At 42.5% G+C, this 18,047-nt stretch overlaps 1 protein-coding gene across 2 annotated transcripts; it reads left to right on the top strand.

The window, feature by feature from the left end:
* Positions 1 to 7,395: 7,395 nt before the first annotated feature.
* On the top strand, positions 7,396 to 10,643 carry LOC128440013 (B-cell receptor CD22). Of its 2 annotated transcripts, XM_053422581.1 has the most exons (7): positions 7,396 to 7,408; positions 7,525 to 7,803; positions 8,520 to 8,780; positions 8,998 to 9,082; positions 9,209 to 9,266; positions 9,697 to 9,785; positions 10,126 to 10,643. In XM_053422581.1, the coding sequence occupies exons 3-6, from the start codon at positions 8,567 to 8,569 to the stop codon at positions 9,775 to 9,777; spliced, it is 438 nt and encodes a 145-aa protein (XP_053278556.1). In that variant the 5' UTR covers positions 7,396 to 7,408; positions 7,525 to 7,803; positions 8,520 to 8,566; the 3' UTR covers positions 9,778 to 9,785; positions 10,126 to 10,643. The 2 variants fall into 2 exon arrangements, with proteins under 2 accessions (XP_053278556.1, XP_053278555.1); XM_053422580.1 differs by having other exon boundaries at positions 7,525 to 8,780.
* Positions 10,644 to 18,047: the final 7,404 nt, after the last annotated feature.

Below are 18,047 nucleotides of genomic sequence, written 5' to 3'. Positions count from 1 at the left end.
AGCGCTGCTCCAGGACAGACACTCGTTAAAGATCCGGTCTGTGTCAGAGTCTCTGTCGGAGTCAGCTTCCTCCTCACTCCTCTTCTGACCTGCGCTCACTTTACACTTTAACATTAAACACCAGCACTGATCACAAGTTATCAGGACACCTCCAGGACTGACGTTTACTTTGTGTTGGTTTGATTTGCTTTAGAGTTCATGAGACACACGTTTAAACCTGCGACACAACACGAGACGTGACGTGACACAGTCAGGACATCAGGGTTAAAGTGAGAGAACCATCCGGAGTCATGATCAGACATCATCGATTAATAACTAAATACATGTGGTTATCAGTTTGTGTGAAGAGGGACAGAGACCAACACACACACACATGCACACACACACACACACACACACACACACACACACACACACACACACACACACACACACACACACACACACACACACACACACAAACAAACACATCCACACACAAACACACACACACACTCATGCAGACAGAAGAGTTCCTCCCACAGATTACAACATAACGCAGTTTTTTAACTTCTTTGCTGCAGAAGAAGCCACGCCCCCTTCATCCAGGAACATGAATATGAATTCAGCAGGTTTTTATAAAGTTCATTTCTAAATGTGATGATGAGAAAACATCAGAGAAACAAAGTGACTTGTTGAACTGCGGAGTAATTACCTCAGTGCAGTGGAGCTGCTTAGGGGGGCCAGGTGGGGCCAGGCGGGGCCACCTTGATACAGTAAAGGTAATAATCAGAGTTTGTCCTTTTAAGCTTTAGGTGCAGGACACAAGTCTAAACTGAATGAATGTCCAATCAGTGTGTAGAGCACTGACCACTGTCATAGACTCACTGTTGTAATGGAAATCCTTATTTTGTAAGTTACAGCACAACTGTAAGAACAGTAACAGTCTATAATACTTTTTAATTCACTTTCTAAATAAAACTGATTTCATATTTGTCTGACTGATTTTATTAACTGATGAGAAAGCAGCCATGGGACATTGTGCATGTGTGACACTTTGAATTTTAGTTTTCACAATACACCCAGACAACAAAGTTGATCCAACTTGAAAAAGGTGATTAAATTAATTTTCTTCATATGTACTTATTAAATTAGTTTAAAAAACTGAATTTATCTAATTTTGGCAGATTCGACCAATTTTAAAACGGTAAGTAAAGTTAACTCTCAAAGTTAAACCAACTCGTCTGATTTGACTGAATAGTTGTGTTTACTTTGGCTTCATCCATATAACTGTGTTTTTAAACAGAAACGTTCTCTCTCCACGTTCTGCTTGTGCTTTAATGTAGAATCAGACTAATCAGAACAATCAGCTCCAGAGTTGAGGAGGAGTTCATATGAATTTCACAGTCAGGAACTAATTCTTCTGATTATTCCGACTCCACGTTAACGCACAACCAGAGCACAGTGGGAGGCTCCGCCCATCTGACCCAACAGTCGATGGTTCCTGTGTCACTCTGCTGCTCACGTGCACCTGTGCATGAGCTCATGAAGTCCAGTCTACACAAGTGAACAGCTTTACACGTGTATCAGACAAAACAAGTTTGACTCACATGAGTCGAATCCTCGTGAGAAATAAGTAGAGAACATTAAACTAATGTAAGTTTGCATAATTATGACCTTTTAAGATTTGTTGTTATGATCCAGTCTTCACATGGACTGGAGCTGTAAATAAACAGGAACTGACTTCTAACATGAGATTAAGAAAGAATAATTCAACATGATTTTTAAGTCCAGTCTCAAGGAATTAAATTTCTGGTGTTTGTCCGTTCATGCATGTTAATGATGTAAAGAGGAAGGAAGCCAGCGTTGAACAGGCAGGCCGGTTCAGCCCTACTTACATGTTCAGTTGATGGTGATACAGGTGTTGTGCAATAGTAGGAGTAGAATTGACGTTGGCTAATTATTAATAATCATGAAATATGATTATTAAAATAACAATTATTTCTTAAAAATAATCAAAAATGATAAAGCTATTAATTAAGAAATGTAACACATTTAATTAGAAATGATACGGTTATCCATTAATAATAGTTAAAATAATTAATGAAAACAATAAAATTATCAATTAAGAATAATACAAATCTGTAATCATTGCTTATTGTCACGGGGCACCACCCTGGTTACAGGGACCAACGAGTCAATCTATAAATATCAGTCTCATAATGATAAATGTCAAATCAATAATCTCAATATTTAATATTAATAATTATTTAATTAACAGTGAAGGCTTCTAAGTTCGAGCACAGGCAATCATAATCCAGCTGCAATCACATACATATGCACAAATAATCACAGACTACAGATACTTTAATTACAAAAGCATTTATTAAAAAGGGGAAATAAAGTTATAATGTTATTCAATGATTCATCATTTTAACAAGCTCCGATATTTCAAAGATAAACACAGCAGCAGCACTTATCACAATTCAGAAAATACATGTAAAACCGGCGGTCTACCTATGTATGTCTGTCTCGGTGTGTGTGTGTGTCTGTGTCAAAGTGTCTCTCTGTGTGTGTGTGTCTATGTGTATGCATGTGAAATAAAGTTAGTGTTATTTAATGATTCATCATTTTAACAAACTCCCATATTTCAAAGATAACAACAGCAGCCGCTTATCACAATTTAGAAAAACACATGTATTCCTCTATGTGTATCTGTGTGTGTGTATCTGTCTGTGTCTATCAATGTGTCTCTGTGTGTGTGTGTGTGTGTGTGTGTGTGAGAGAGCGAGAGAGAGAAAGAGAGAAAAAGAAGGGGGCGTGGCGATGACGCAGTCACTTGGTGACGTCACATCTAAGATGGCGGCCGATCATGATTCGTGGAATCAAGGCCTAAAAACTCTCAAAATGGCGGATTGACTACAAACAAGATGGCGGAGCCGTTATGAATTTAGAGCCAGAATGGGAGGAGAGGGAGAGAGGAGGCGTGGCAATACTAGATTCAAAATGGTGGTTTAACTTGCGTTATTCAAAATGGAGTCTATGTTAATGACACCATGTGGCCGGAGCTCACACTGGTGGTCGTCACATGAATTACACCAAGGGATTTTCAGACAAAGAGAATTCTTTGTCTCTGCTTTGGCGTTCGGCCACATGGCTTCCAGATGTGTCCAGCCTCTCTGAATATAGATTTAACTATGTTACATGAACTGTATTCTAAATACAGATCGGATGTGTGTATAGGTCGGTTTAGAAGGAGAGAGAGAGAGAGAGAGAGCATACAAGGAGAGAGCAAAGCTCTTAAAAGCACCGTCAGAGACAAGTTACATTTACTTTACCACTCAGCACCCAAGTGGCGTTGTGTGCTGAGGTTTGACCGGTAAAGTCTCTTTAAAGTTGTTCAAACGGTCACAATGAGCTGGAGACGCTGCTCACGGCGCTTAAAAACTGTGGCACAAGGCCGTAACCGGAAACCGGAAGTGGCGAATCGCCGCTAAACATTAGAGACTCGGCGGTCTCATACAAAACAAATACATTCAAGTATTAAAACAAATACGCTAAGTATTAGATTAACATCTGCCCAGACAATAAAGCCTCTTACTGTACCACCCTCGCGGTGTGCGTGCGCGTCGGGCCAGTGAATCACGTGGTCTCTCAAGCGGTCTTCGGCCGCTGGACCGGACAAGCAGCGGATTTTCTCGTGCTGCCTCGACGGGATGAACGTCGTCCTTCTTCAGGGATGTGGAGCTCGTGCTCCTCAGCGGAATGAATCTCGCGCTTCTGCAGGGGACGGCTGTGGAAGCCGTTTGTAGATCGTTGGGAAAAGAAAAATAAAGTCCGTGGGGAAAGTGAAACAGTCTGAGATTGTTCCGCGTGCAATTTCCTGTTTGGTCTTTTCAAGTTAAAAGAGCAAAAGTCCTTTTGAAAATAAAAACGTCGACTGAGATAAAAGACAATGAAAGAAATGAAAGAAAATAACTCTGGTTGCCCCCTTTAGCAACTAAATCAGCTGGGAGGCCCCAAAGGGGCCTGGTGTTGTCTTCAGAGCAGGGTAAAATGGCTGCGATTATTGATGTCTCAGTGGTTTTGTTCTACCTGAGAGGTCCTCCTCCTTGAGGAGTTGGTCATAGGAGGATGCTGGCTTTAAGCCAATTGAGTGTCAGAAATGGATCTGAGTGGGCGGGGCTTGGAACTGAGCAGGGGTTTCTGGGAAAACCCCAGGACATTTCTCCACCACCAGGGGGAGATTCTTGAGCCTGCAGGAGGATGTTTTCCCGCCCAAAGTTTAACAACCCTTTGTTCCTCTTGGCTCCAGTGTCTGGGGGCCCCCCGCTGGGCTCTGGCCCAACACAGGTTTGGTGTGAACAGCCACTGAAGGCATTTCTAACACTCTGTTAAATAAAGAAATTCACAGTTTGTACAAAGCACATGTTACTTCTTTGTTTTAGGTTTAATATAACACCTTCAGGCTCAGCATGCATGTAAGTGGAAAGAGGAAGGAAGGTGGGGGTGTTCAACATGTTAAACGTATCTTTCTCTTACAGAATCTGTCTTTCTTCTCAGACTCTTCTGTGTTGTAGGTAGACGTGTCTGTGATGTGACTGAGTTTCATCTTGTGCACATTATTTATCTGTGGAGGTTTTTCTTGTTTGAAGTCACAGACGAGAGCAGCAGCTACTATGAGTGTAACTGCAGCAGCCAGTGGATTTGTTGTCCTTCTTCTCACTGTGACAGGTACTGTACCTCTACATTCATGTTGTCACTCTATTTTACACTCAGACTTCTGATTCACCTGAAGTGAGTTTGAGAAAGAAAGTAAAAAATATAAATGAACCATTCATTAATTTTCAGATCACAACCTTTAAAGTGATGCAGAAAGAAAATATATGAAGGAATTATCATCAGTATTATTTTGTATCTTTGTTTAGACGTTTCTATCGTCTAGAGCTCAAAATATTACAGAGTCTGAAACATATTATTCTTATTATGTTTATGATTATGATTATTATCATCATGACTGAGTTCTTCTCCGCTCCATGCAGGACTTGTCATCAGTTTGTGGAGTCATTAGTTGAAATGCTATAGAATGCTGCTCATGGAAATGTGTTTCTTTTCTACAGAAAGTAAAAAGTAAACTAAGTGTTCTCTGGTGTGTTATGAATCTGATTCTCTGTGTTACAGTGGTACAGTGTGAGAATGGCTGGGATGTGAGTTATACTTCTACTGAGATCTGTGCCGTCAGAGGATCAACAGTGGACATTAACTGTACCTACACATACCCATCCACAGTTAATAACCTTAATACTACAGTTCAGGAAACTTTCTGGTTCATTAAAGAGAGTAATGGGATTCATGTTGATCTAAGGACTGATCCAGAGTATTCAGGTCGTGTGGAGAATCTCTGTGGAAACAACAAGTGCACTCTGAGAATCTCTAACCTGAGAGAGAGCGACTCAGCTGTGTACAAGTTCAGGTTCACAACAAACCAACCTACTGGGAGTTTAACGGGTTCGGCTGGAGTCACTCTGTCTGTCACAGGTTACATTTACATCTGAACATTCATTCATTTATTTCCTACATCTTGTTTGGTTCACTTGTGTGTGTCTGTGCACTTTTATATTATATTATATAGTTCCATATTTATATTTATATTTACATTGATGGTGAGCACATCAATGCAGTTTGAATATTATAACGATGCAAAGCTCAGGTGTCAGAGCAGTTGTCGTCTTCCTGATCATCTGAACTACGTCTGGTACACGAATCAACGGAAGATGAGGAAGGAAGGAGCAACTTCTTCAGGTTATTTTTCTTATACAGACACAGTTTCCTGTGCTGTTAAAGGACTCGAGGATTTCCGCTCTCCTTCAATGTGTGAGTTTAATCTACAGTATTTCACTAACAGCACCATCTGCTGGAGTATTTGAGATAAGGCATTGTACCATAACTTCATGTGTCTTTAATTACTTTTTTCTGCAAGGGCATATTGAACTCTTGGAATACTACTGTCAGTACTGACAAACTAGTGTAGTACTAGTACTAGTATTCTGCTTGTGTAAATATAGATGGAAGACATGACTGCTCCCCAGAAGTGAAGCCAAAGCATCTTGATCGCCCCCTGGTGGCTGGCTGCAGTATAGAACATACATCCTGTCTCCTCCATGTTAGTTCGATGGACATGGACAAATCTAAAAAGTTAAATAAATTTCTCTCAAAGATGGTTTCTGTCATTTAGTTTGTTCTTATCTCACTCTATTGTTCATGTTTCTCATAAGTTTGGTTTTAATTTGTTATTTGAAGAAATGAAAATTAGATTAAACTTCATTATTGACAACTGAGGCTGACTCAGGATTGGTCGAGCTCATGTATGGGCGGGACCTTGATACTGTGGCGCCATCTCCGGATCACTACTGTGCAGACTGTGGTTCCAAATGTGAAAGATGGCAGCTTTGGTATCCAGGATATTTTGGCTTCATTTCTGGAGAGTGGGAGGAAGTGGAGACATGTCGTCCATCTTTGGTCGACTCTGCATAGAAGACACAGATCATTTCCTCCATATTGTTCAGTTTGCTCCATTATAAGAGGAACTTATACAAGGTCCCTCATGTTCCTCACCTCCAACAGTGTGTTTCTCCCTCACACTGAAGTCTAAAGGGAACTTCACTGTGTTTTATGTGAACTGAAAGTTTCCTCATCTTGGCATCGTCATCATCTTAAAATAAAAACCTGCCAACTGGTGATTCACCAGAGAAAATACATGGAGTTAGTTTTATAAATGTATTAGTTTATCTTCTGATTCTCTGATGTGCTCTGTGTTACAGTGTTGAGTCAGAATGGCTGGGGTGTGAGTTACACTTCTACTGAGATCTGTGCCTTCAGAGGATCAACAGTGGACATTAACTGTAGCTACACATACTCATCCTGGTTGAATGGCCGTGTTACTACAGTTCAGAAAACTTTCTGGTTCATTCAAGAGAGTAATGGGATTCACGTTGATCTAAATACTGATCTGGAGTATTCAGGTCGTGTGGAGAATCTCTGTGGAAACAACAAGTGCACCCTGAAAATCTCTAACCTGAGAGAGAGCGACTCAGCTGTGTACAAGTTCATGTTCACAACAAACCAACCTACTGGGAGTTTAACTGGTTCAGCTGGAGTCACTCTGAATGTCACAGGTACTATTTTCATGAGAGTCAGTTTGAAATGTTAGTGTGTATGTTGAAATAAAATCACATGTTTGTTCACAGACCCTCAGCTCCAGGTACATGTGAGGAGATCAACAGCCAATCCATCTTCTACCTGGACAGAGATGACCTGTCACAGCAGGTGTCAGCTCCCTGATCATCTTTCCTACGTTTGGTACAATAACAATAAACCTGTTGGACGAAAAAAATACTTTCAGTTCCGACACTTTAATCTCCTACATTGTGTGAGTTTACTCCTCCTCATGAAGCTACAATAATGTGGAAATAATTTAAATATAAACTTTTAACAAATAATAAAGAGAGTGTTTTGATTGTATTCTCATCCTGTGTGTTAATATAGACTATCCTTCAGACGCTCCAAAGCCTCCCTCTGTGTCAGTGAGTCCCTCTGGTGAGATCATGGAGGGCAGCTCAGTGACTCTGACCTGCAGCAGTGATGCTAACCCAGCAGCTAAATACACCTGGTACAAGAGAAGTGGAGATAAACAAGTTTAACGTCTCAGTGAAGAGACACAATTTGTCCTCAGCTCCATACGGTCGTCAGACTCTGGAGAGTATTACTGCACAGCTGAGAACGAGCTGGGAAGGAATTCAGCAAACATCTTTATTACTGTGACATGTGAGTGAACACAGGATATAAAGTGAAGAGATATTGAATCTGTCACCTTCTTTGTCCTTTACATTTTAAATGTGCAGATATGGGTCGTTTTACTTCAGCCCCATAAATATTCAAAGTCAGACCATTAGCAGCACAAAGAGGAATCCACCCAGCGTCTGTTAAAACATCCATAAAGTTTTCACCATCATCAGTAAACTTGAAAGATATTTCCTTCACCGTGCACATTCATGTGACGAGCAAACATCTCTCAGCAGACAGTGGTGAAAACAAAACCCTGGGACTATGCACACATAACACACACACCTCCCAACAGGGGGAGCAGTGGCTCATTGACATTTTAAGAGACACGCCCACAAACAGGCCTCTCTGAACAGGGCTCATCACACATTTTATTTGGTAGAAACTAATTGTCTAATTGTGGAAAAGGGTCATAATATGTCACGTTCAAGTCCACGTTACAAACTGGACTATGGATTGGAAATCTGTGGACATTCAGGGGAGTCTGGAAACAGTAGTGCAACAGGAAGTCATTGAGAAAACTCTCACTTAACAACAAGAAGTATTTACCTGTGTCAGTTTAACAACTTTGCTGTTGTTACTCAGTGACTCGACTCACCTGAGAACCTTTGACTTTAACACATCATATCATATATGTCCCCAAATGTTAAACACAATGTCTGTCATCTGTTATCATCATTCTGTTTTCACACATACAGACGCTCCAAAGCCTCCCTCTGTGTCAGTGAGTCCCTCTGGTGAGATCATGGAGGGCAGCTCAGTGACTCTAACCTGCAGCAGTGATGCTAACCCAGCAGCTAACTACACCTGGTACAAGGAGGACGAGGACTCACCAACAGCATCAGGACAAAACGTCACCATCACTGATATCACAGCTGAACATGGTGGAAAGTATCAGTGTGAGGCTCAGAACACACAAGGACGTAGTAACACCACCTTACATCTGACTGTTGGAGCAGGTGATTTTAACACTCTGACTTTCACAGCCTTCACCCCCCCCCCCTTTCATCGCACCAGAACCTTAAACCATCAATACTCAGGATTTACAGATGTGTCACAGCTGTATATCAAGCCCATCATATTGCACATGAACAATACTGACTGACCAACAGCATCAGATGGCAAACTGAGTCATCAGTCTAACCACACTGCTAATGTCTCCTGTCTGTTGTCCAGGGAAGTCAGTGATAATCATGAATACCATCAGGTACACTCTGGTGGTCGTGCTGGTTCCAGTGCTTGTCTGGATTCTGTGGACGAGGTAAAACAAATCCTTCAGTTCACCCTCTGCTCTTTGACTGTCTTCTTCAAATGTCTTCAAACACTAGTTTCAGTGTTGTGAAGTTCATTTTGTCAAATGTTGTGTTTGTTGTTGTTCTCGATCCAGGATGAAGAAAACTCTGAGCTTGAAATCAGAAGTGAATGAAGCTGTGGAGATGATAGAGGTGAGAGACAGCGAGGCCAAAAGAATGACTCCATATCACTGTTTTCATCTCACAATGTTAGAGAAAGAGATAAAACATTTCTTGGATCATCTAATTTGTCTGAATCTGCCCCAAAATGTAAAAGGTTCCACCCCCTCTCCTCCAAATATGGTTACTTCTGGTTTCAAAAAACAAAGATGGCGCTGGACAACATGTCAAAAATAGAGGTTTCAAAATGGCAGCTCACAAACCAATGGGTGACGTCACAGTGCGTTGACACGTGGAAATCAGTTTATCACTTTTTGTGTAATCCTGCTGATGAACAAACAAACGAATGGACAGGGGGGGGCGCAACTACGTTCAAACTAATCTTGAATGAACTGTGATTATTTGCAGGTTTCATGAATAAAGTCCAGTGAGGCTTAATATTTTCTCATCTCTCCCCCATCAGTTAGACAACTGTCCTGAGTATGATGACGTCGCTGCTGCAGCACAGACAGAAGACACAGAGGAGCAGGAAGACCTGGTGTGAAGCCTCAGGTCAGAGCCACTGGGACAAACACAACCAAGATGGACGACTTCAGAGAACATCCGTACAAGAGAGTTTTACAGAAACCATAGTGTGTAGTTATTAAATACAGGAAATCTGTCCAAGCAGCAAAATATCTGAGTGCAAGCGCAGAGTTTGAGCACAAGCAGAACAAATCTAAGCACCAGCAGGAGCTGTGTGAGTGCAAGCGCAGAGTTTTGAATAAAAACACCACGAAATCTGAACGTTTTAGTCAAGCTCTCAAACTAAAATACCAAACTTTTGAATAAAGAGGAAAACACCTGTACATTTCCTTTCTACTTATGGTTTCCTGTTTTCTTCTTTCTTCAGGTGCACTGTGATTGGTTGATGGAAGTATTTAGGAGGAAACAGGAAGTATCTGTCTCTCCATCCCCGGTTGCAGCAGCAGCAGTTTGCATGACCTTTAGAGCAAGAGTATTGTTGTGTTGTGTCTTTTCTTTTTCTTTTCTGATGGGTCCAGTCATCCAGTTTTCGCAGCTTTATTTCTGTGAGCTTTAGTTCTGATGTTGGTTTAGGTTGAAGGAAGATTCTCAGATCCTACGACCCTTTGTGGGTTGGTGTGTTGGGTTTTCCTTCTTTTGTCCATTTTGCCGGCCTGTTGTTGAAGTTGTTGTCTTTTCTGCAATAAATTGATTTTTTTTTATGCTGTTACCCTTTGAACTATGTTGGACATCTTGGGGATGAAACTTTGAGGCTGTGGTAACACCATGTGACTCATGTTGTGTCTTATATGTGATATTAATGTGGTTATTACATGGATAATGAATTATTTGTATTGTGATTTTATGATTCTTTCTTAAATACATGTTTTTGGTCTTTTGTTTTCACTCCTTATCAATTTGTTTGTTTATTTGTTATTGTTTTTTAATTGATGGAGGCTGTCATGTGCACACAGACACAAAAGGGGGGGTCAGGGAAATGGTGAAGCAGATGGACCCAGGATGCAGAGTTTTAACAAAAAGTGTAATTTTAATGAAAGACAGAATTCACCAAAGCCTGTTAAATTCGTTGACACAAATTGATTGCACTATACTCAAAAAGGTAAAAACTAAAGAAATAAAAACACACAGGAGACTTACACAGGGGATGTAGAGGTGCAAAGACCGAGGAGACACAGGATTCAGAAACACAAGAGGTCAGGACAGGAACACAACGGTTTAGACAAACTTAGACAACGACCTGACGAGGACAAAGGGAAGCACACACAGGGAAGGGAGGGGCAATTGAACACAGGTGTAACACATGAGGACTGGTGCAGACAATCACAGAGACAGGAAGTGAAGAACACATTAGGAGCAGGGCCTACAAAATAAAACAGGAAACAGAAAACAGTAGAGTAGTAGTAACAAATAGAACAAAAATTAAACTGAAAAACCCTTTCACATAACAAACGAAGAATTTACGTTAGTCAGTTTAAGAATTAGATTCTTAAGTAATATATTTTTAAATACTAACATACATGGATACACCATCTAACAGAGTTTTGTAGTACTCAGAAAAGCAGCAGCTCTAGAGTTAAGACTCTTTAAGATAATTTAGCCTCGTCTTTATGAAGCACCAGGATCTTTATTGGTTTGGATTTTTAATGAAAACTTCTACTGCCTGATGCTCAGTTTTCTGATTTAGATCCATGATTTGCTGAGACTCAGGACAGGAGCGCCATCCAGTGTAGGAAGAGGAAACTACCGCTTCAGGTGGACTGAACCCTCAGAACCAATTAGAGGATGATAACTCTGGACATGTGTATGAATGGATCTCATCTATAGGTGCACTGCAGTGGACAGTATATGACACATGTAGGACTTTATCGCCTCTTCTCTCCCTAATGGATTCCTGCACAGCTGTGAGATTTATGACGCAGCAAATGTGATCCAGAAGGCAGCTCTAATATTTCCTCCTGATGTCGGCATCGAACACAGGGAATAATATCTCAAACGTAGCGGCGCTCCTGACCAGATGTGCGTCCGTCCGTGCAAAATGAATCTGCTGCAGTAGAACAATGAGTGTGACGGCAGCTGGCCTCCTCCTCTTCATCAGCAGCTCTCAGGAGGGGACATGGAGAAGTCATCATTTTAATATGGAAACGTGTCCGGGTCTCTTTCCACTATCACCTCCACTTTCCACCTCGATCTGTGGTTTACTGCTAAGGACATGTTCTCTCATACTTAGTGAAAGAATCCTACTGGAGAGAAGGAAGGAAACTACCTGGAGGCAGAATGAGATTCATCCTCTTTATCTTTTCAGCTTCATTACCACTGAGGGGGTTGTGTGTGTTTGTTGGTTTGTCAGCAAGATGGCACAAAGAAATCTGGATGGATTGATATGAATCTTGGCAGGAGGAGGCGGTTTGGGTCAGAGGAGAACTCATTCAATTTGAGTGTTGCTCCGGATCAGGGGGCGGATCCAGAATTTACATTATAACTTAACGAACATGGAGAGATGGAACTTTTTGATGATTTCTGCAAATGAGACTCGACAAAAAAAGAGAAGAAACCACCTCCCAAACATGTACATGATGTGCAGACACACACACAGACACACACACACGCACAGAGCTGTGTTTTAAAGACAGCTTGCAGAGAATGGTGTAGATTTATGTGAAAGCTCATAAAGCTCCAGCAGAGGCAGGGGAATGATGAGCTTTCACCCAGCCGACCCCCCCCCCCCCCCCCCCCCGACCACCACCATCTGTCCAAAATTACCATAACACTCACACTTACATACTAATGTGCTTCATCCAGAGGCAACAGAACTTTTCAAATGTAAGATTTCAACGTGACGGAGTTCCAACTGCATTCATTGTGTATTTTTACAGGAGCCACTGAAATCTCATAATTTGTTTATGAGAAGTGAAGGAGACTTGTTTTTATTACGTTGTTTGTAATTCGGCTGGATTTGGTCCCTTCTGAATAATAAATATCCACTGGAACATTAGCACTTTTAAGATGTTGAATAATTAGGTTTTCTGTTGTGTCAAAACAAATTAAATCATCTGAATTTTGGCCTTAAAATGGGTTTTTTAAAAGATGATGTTTGAATATTAGTTTTATTTTTTTAAGACGAAAGTTTTGGGCACATGTAGTTTGCGATGTGTCCATGTTGCAGTTTTTTGTCAGTGATGAAGATCATTTTAATAAACTACAAACTAGACCACGATAGAGCAGATCTGTTTGTCCTCTGCTCGGCTTTGGGAAAGTCTGAGGACACCTCCTGTCCCTGTCCTTACTTTGTTAAAGGGTTATTTTCTACTCACCTATTTTACCTTTAATTCAATTTTAAAGAAGTAGGACTCTGATGTTCCCTCATATCGGTCTCACTTGATATATGGTCTTAAATTTAATTTGTTGTCGTCTTAAAAAGTATTAAATTTAACTTTAGAAACCTGCAGACATCCAGATAATATAGAATATAATCATAACTGCCTTTGTTTGGAAAATATCTGGAGTCAGACAATCGGGAAAGCTGTATGAAAGTAGTATCTATATAAATACATGTATTATTAGTAGTAGTAGATATAACAGTTATAATCTAGTGTCCTCAGTTGCAGTCAGGTCAGGTCGAGTTGGTTTCAGTCATAAATCAGTTTCACGACATGATGGACGTTTGTAACCACAGAAATAAAGAGTGGACGTCGCCTCTGCCTCGTCTCGATCTCTCAGAGTGGTCGGGCCTCCTCCTCTTCATCGACTTCACCATCGTTCTGAGGAGTGGGAGGGGACGGACGGGTCCTTCACCTGCACTGTGAGTAGATGCTGTTGACAAAACACTGGACATGGACAAGATCTGTTTCTATTTTTTCTCAAGTTGAGATTTGTAAACCTGAAAGCTGCAGTGAGGCCACATGGTCGGAGCTGAAAGAAAACTGTGAATATTCGGTAAGAGTACATTTTTAACAACGTACCAGCCTTTAAATCTGTCCTGAAACAATACTTGCACATTGATGTGTTCATTAGAAGAGTTACTACCTCTGTTTTCCCCCCCGTCCATTGGTTTACGTGTACATTCCCAGGAAAACAGTAAACTTGTTGGAATGATGGGACATGAGCCAAAACAAAACCAATTAAATCCAGGACATTCTGTCTTTAACAATGCGAGATAGGACGTTTGTTTCAAAATGTTGAAGGGAATAATTAACGGATCTGGACCAAACAAACGTGGCCTATTAAGGGGACTGATATCTATGAGTCTGTGTGATTTGGTTCAGCTGGACCTGAGTCGTGAGTCTATTAGTTTGCTGTAGCTGCTGCTCCACCAATCTGCACTGACCCTGAAGAATTCCCCCTTTTTAATGATTCCAAGCCCAACTGGAAATCTGCGTAATAAACATACAGCAGTTTTATGGACATCTGAAAACAAACCAGTATATCTGTAATGAGCCAGTATCAACTGAGGATGAGGAAATATTCAATCAATCACATTTTATCTGTTTAGCTCGTATTCACAAATCATAATTTGTCTCATAGGCCTTAAAAGCAAAAAACCTCAGTGTTGCAAGTGAGGGATGAAGTGGAGTGTAAGTTAAATTATACCAGTCACTGTCATATTTGACCTTTTTATATAAGAAAAGGACCAACAATATACCTAAAGTTAAATCCAAGAGAGGAAGAAAACAGTTTAACCTAAGACTGTGTACTGCTGTTCCACAGATAGGCAGCAGGTGGCAGCAGAGGCCAAACCTTTGTGAGCCCCACAGCTGATTCTACCTGGTTTGATTTGGCTGCAGTCGGATTCGACCCAGTGTCAGAAACCCACTGGGTCCAGTTGGTTCAGGGTTGAATTCTGCAGGTAGAAGAAGTGTAAGCAGCTCTCTCCCCCCCCCCCCCTCGTTCTTTGTGCACCAGGTAAAATCTAAGAAGCTTCTTTTATCCTCTGAGTTTTGAGACTTGACGCTGAAGCTCTTCTTCTTTATTTCTGTGCTTTTGATTCACGACCAAACATTTCTCATCCCAGAAAACTGACGATCCCACAATCACTTTGAAAAATGAACAAATCCATCCCTGGAAAAATCTCCCTCTGACCAGTGTGCAGCTCTGAATAACATCCACTGTTGCACTTATTACATAGAGGGAAAAACTGAGCTGTGTCTGTGACAGTGCTCGTCTCTTTCAGATCCAGAATAACTTGAGGCGACTGCAAGCTGCTGAACGAGTTTGGGGTCAGTGTCCAAAGCCGAACAGGAGTTTGCGGAACCAAATCTCTTAAAAACCATTTCACTAACATCTGCCTCTGGGCCCAGGCTAATAAAAGTCAAAGAATGCTGCTAGCCTGTGTTGTTTTACTGCTTATGGGGCGACTTCACTTTTTCCATATGCTGCTGCTGCTGCTGCTGCTGCTGCAGTGTGGCCCGCCTCGGCTGCTCAGACGCTCACACGTCTTCCTCCACACGATTTCTGTGTTCCTGCCCAAAACGTACAATGAGCACGTGCATCCATCCCCCACCGGTGCGGCTCTGCTCTCCCCTTTCCTCCCTGCAGCTCGTGCAGAGGTGGTGGCAGGCCTTCCATCCCCCCCATCCTCCGCTGCTGCTGCAGAATCCGCTTCACACCGCAGCTCCCAATCCATCTGCCTCCGATGTGCCACGTATTTCCAGAGCAGGAGCCTGGCTCACCGGTGCGTTCTCATGGCGATGTGAAATAGTGTGAGGTAGCTGCTCTCGCTCTGTGTGTGTGTGTGTGTGTGTGTTTTCGTGCGTGCGCGTGCGTGCGTGCGCGTGCGTGCGTACACAGGCTGCACAATGTCACCTTGACTACAATCTACAAGAGGCACCGGGGGCGCACTGCATCTGTACGCCACTGACAGAGGAGGAGAGAGGGAGTAGAAGGTATTTGTGAGTGTGTGCGCGCGCGTGTGTGTGTGCGTGTCTCTCGGAGGTGTGTGTGTGTGTGTGTGTGTGTGTGTGTGAGAGAATATGGCAAACGTGTGAGTGTATGTTGTGTGTGTGAGAGAGAGAGAAGAGAGGGAGAGGGAAAGCTGAGGCGGGTACAGCTCTCTCAGACAGCACAGTGGTGGAGGATCCCTCTTCACATCCAGGCACAGCGACGCAGAGATGTCAGGCGCAGCACACACAGGTGGGTCACGCAGCAGCTGGGGGGGGGGTGAAGGCAGGACGCGCGCTCAGCTTTCACGCATCCTCCGTTGTAGTGTGTATAGTGACATCGTGCTCATCATCTTAACGTGTAGTGTTGCTGGTGCAGGTGGACAGGTGTGTGTTTGTGTGTGTGTGTGGGGGGGGGGGGGGGGGGGGTTACGTGGTCACGTGCTTTGGAAAGTAAAGAATCATCTGTGGGATCTGAACCTTTCGGAGACACACACCCACAAATAAAAGTGTTTAATTGGAAATGGCTTAAACGAGAAAAGGAAGATCCTTCTCCTCCTCCTCCTCCTGCTCCTCCTCCTCGCGCTTTCGGGGGGGGGGGGGGTGCAGGTGAGCTCCAGGTGGGTTCCAGGTGGGTTCCAGGCCCTCAGGTCCGCAGACACACGCAGGATCCAGACCGCCACTCGCCCGCAGCGGGACCTTCAGCTTCCCCTTCAGACCTAATTGCATCTGCCGCGACGCTACCGGAGCAAAGTCCCCGCATCCTCCTCCGTCACGTGACTCCCCCGGCGAGTGGACCCGAGTGCCTGTTCGTAATGTCTTCGGCCAATAGCCTTTCTCTCTACCCCCCCCCCCCCCCCCCCCCTCTCTCTCTCTCTCTCTCTCACTCTCTCTCCCTCTGGTTCTCTGGCTTTCTCTCTCACGACGCCTTCACGGGTCGTGGGAAATGAGAAAGCTTAAGCTGGTACTCGTGTGAGTGCCCCCTACAGGCTGAACAGGAAGCCGGGATTTATCTCACGTTGTGAGTCCTCTTGGTCTATCTGTCTCCAGAGAGGTTGTGTTGTCCCCTCGCTCTGTTTGTGAGTTTGTCAGCGAGATAAAAGAGCGGATTCTGCAGACTTGGTGGAAGGATTCGGTTTGTTTGGGGGAAGAACTCAGTTATTTCGGTGTCGGTGCAGGAATTTAGTTTTGCAAAATGATGTTTTTCCACCGGTTTCCCAGAGAATATCTCGTGGACCTTGATGAGAAGAATAACAGATAAGAAGAATAACGTTTCGGGAACTGATACGTGCGTCATTTACAAGTTGGTTAATTTTGAGGCGACTGTTGGGCCTTGGCTAACGAATCCTCTTTACTCAATGACATGTTAGATTCATCGATCTTTCACTTTGGTGATACATCAAACATCTATATTGTTTAATAACTATTTATTTAATTAAATTTTAAGTTAGAAGACAGATTTTTGCCGCAAAACTTTAAAAAATCTCTGGGTCGAGCAATTGTGTGTTAGACTGCGTCGCTTTGCTAACACATTTATTTATATCCAATAAATAAATTGAAGCTTCATTATATCGCTATAGATGAAATATTGCGATAATCTATATCTCAGCTCGACTTTCACTTGAAGCTCATATTTAGCTTTAACTTGCTGTTTGCTTCATTTACTTTACTGTATATTTACATATTCAAATTCGGCTTCTATATTATGTTGTATTCTACATTTTCAACAACCTTTTAATTTGTATTTCTTTATGTTGTGATTGTCTTGGTCTCTTTCTCTTCTTGGCTCCCAATCACCCTGTTTTTACCTAATTCTAGTTTTTATTATTTTAATGGTTGTTCTTGCTCAAACTCTGGATTTTTATTTTCTTCCAGTTATTTTTTCTGTGAACTTATTTGTGTCTTTTGTGAATCACTTAGTAAATGTGTTTTTAAGAATCGCTACATAAAAAGTGCAATATGTCAATAAAATGGCTTTGCGTTGAAGGTGAAGCTTATAATTGATCTTCATGTGATTTTTGTTAAAATAAACAATAATGTGACATTTATTCGGGGTTATTATCATTTATATAAACATCTTGATATCACGTTTTGTCCGCATCGCGCCACGCAAACCCTGGTGTGGATATTTGGGGTCCTATTTGCACTGTAACGCACACGCAGAGCTCGGGTCGCACTTTCTACTCAAACACTTGGGAAACCCGAGTGTTACGCGCGTCCCGTGAAGGCACCATGCGGCCCTGTGACGTCAGCCGCTCCCTCCAGCAGCCAGTGAGAGAAGTGATGCTCTGACCGAGAAGACTCTGCAGCATCTTCACCGAGAGGACGAGCAGGATAAACCCGTGTCTTTCTCTGCGTCCCCGGACCGTCCCTCGCCCAGCTCCCGTCACCCCCCAACCGGGTGTCTCCCACGATC

Source organism: Pleuronectes platessa, chromosome 5, assembly GCF_947347685.1.
Source record: "Pleuronectes platessa chromosome 5, fPlePla1.1, whole genome shotgun sequence".
In the NCBI taxonomy this organism is placed as follows: Eukaryota; Metazoa; Chordata; class Actinopteri; order Pleuronectiformes; family Pleuronectidae; genus Pleuronectes; species Pleuronectes platessa.
This window is presented reverse-complemented; position numbering and strand designations above follow the sequence as displayed.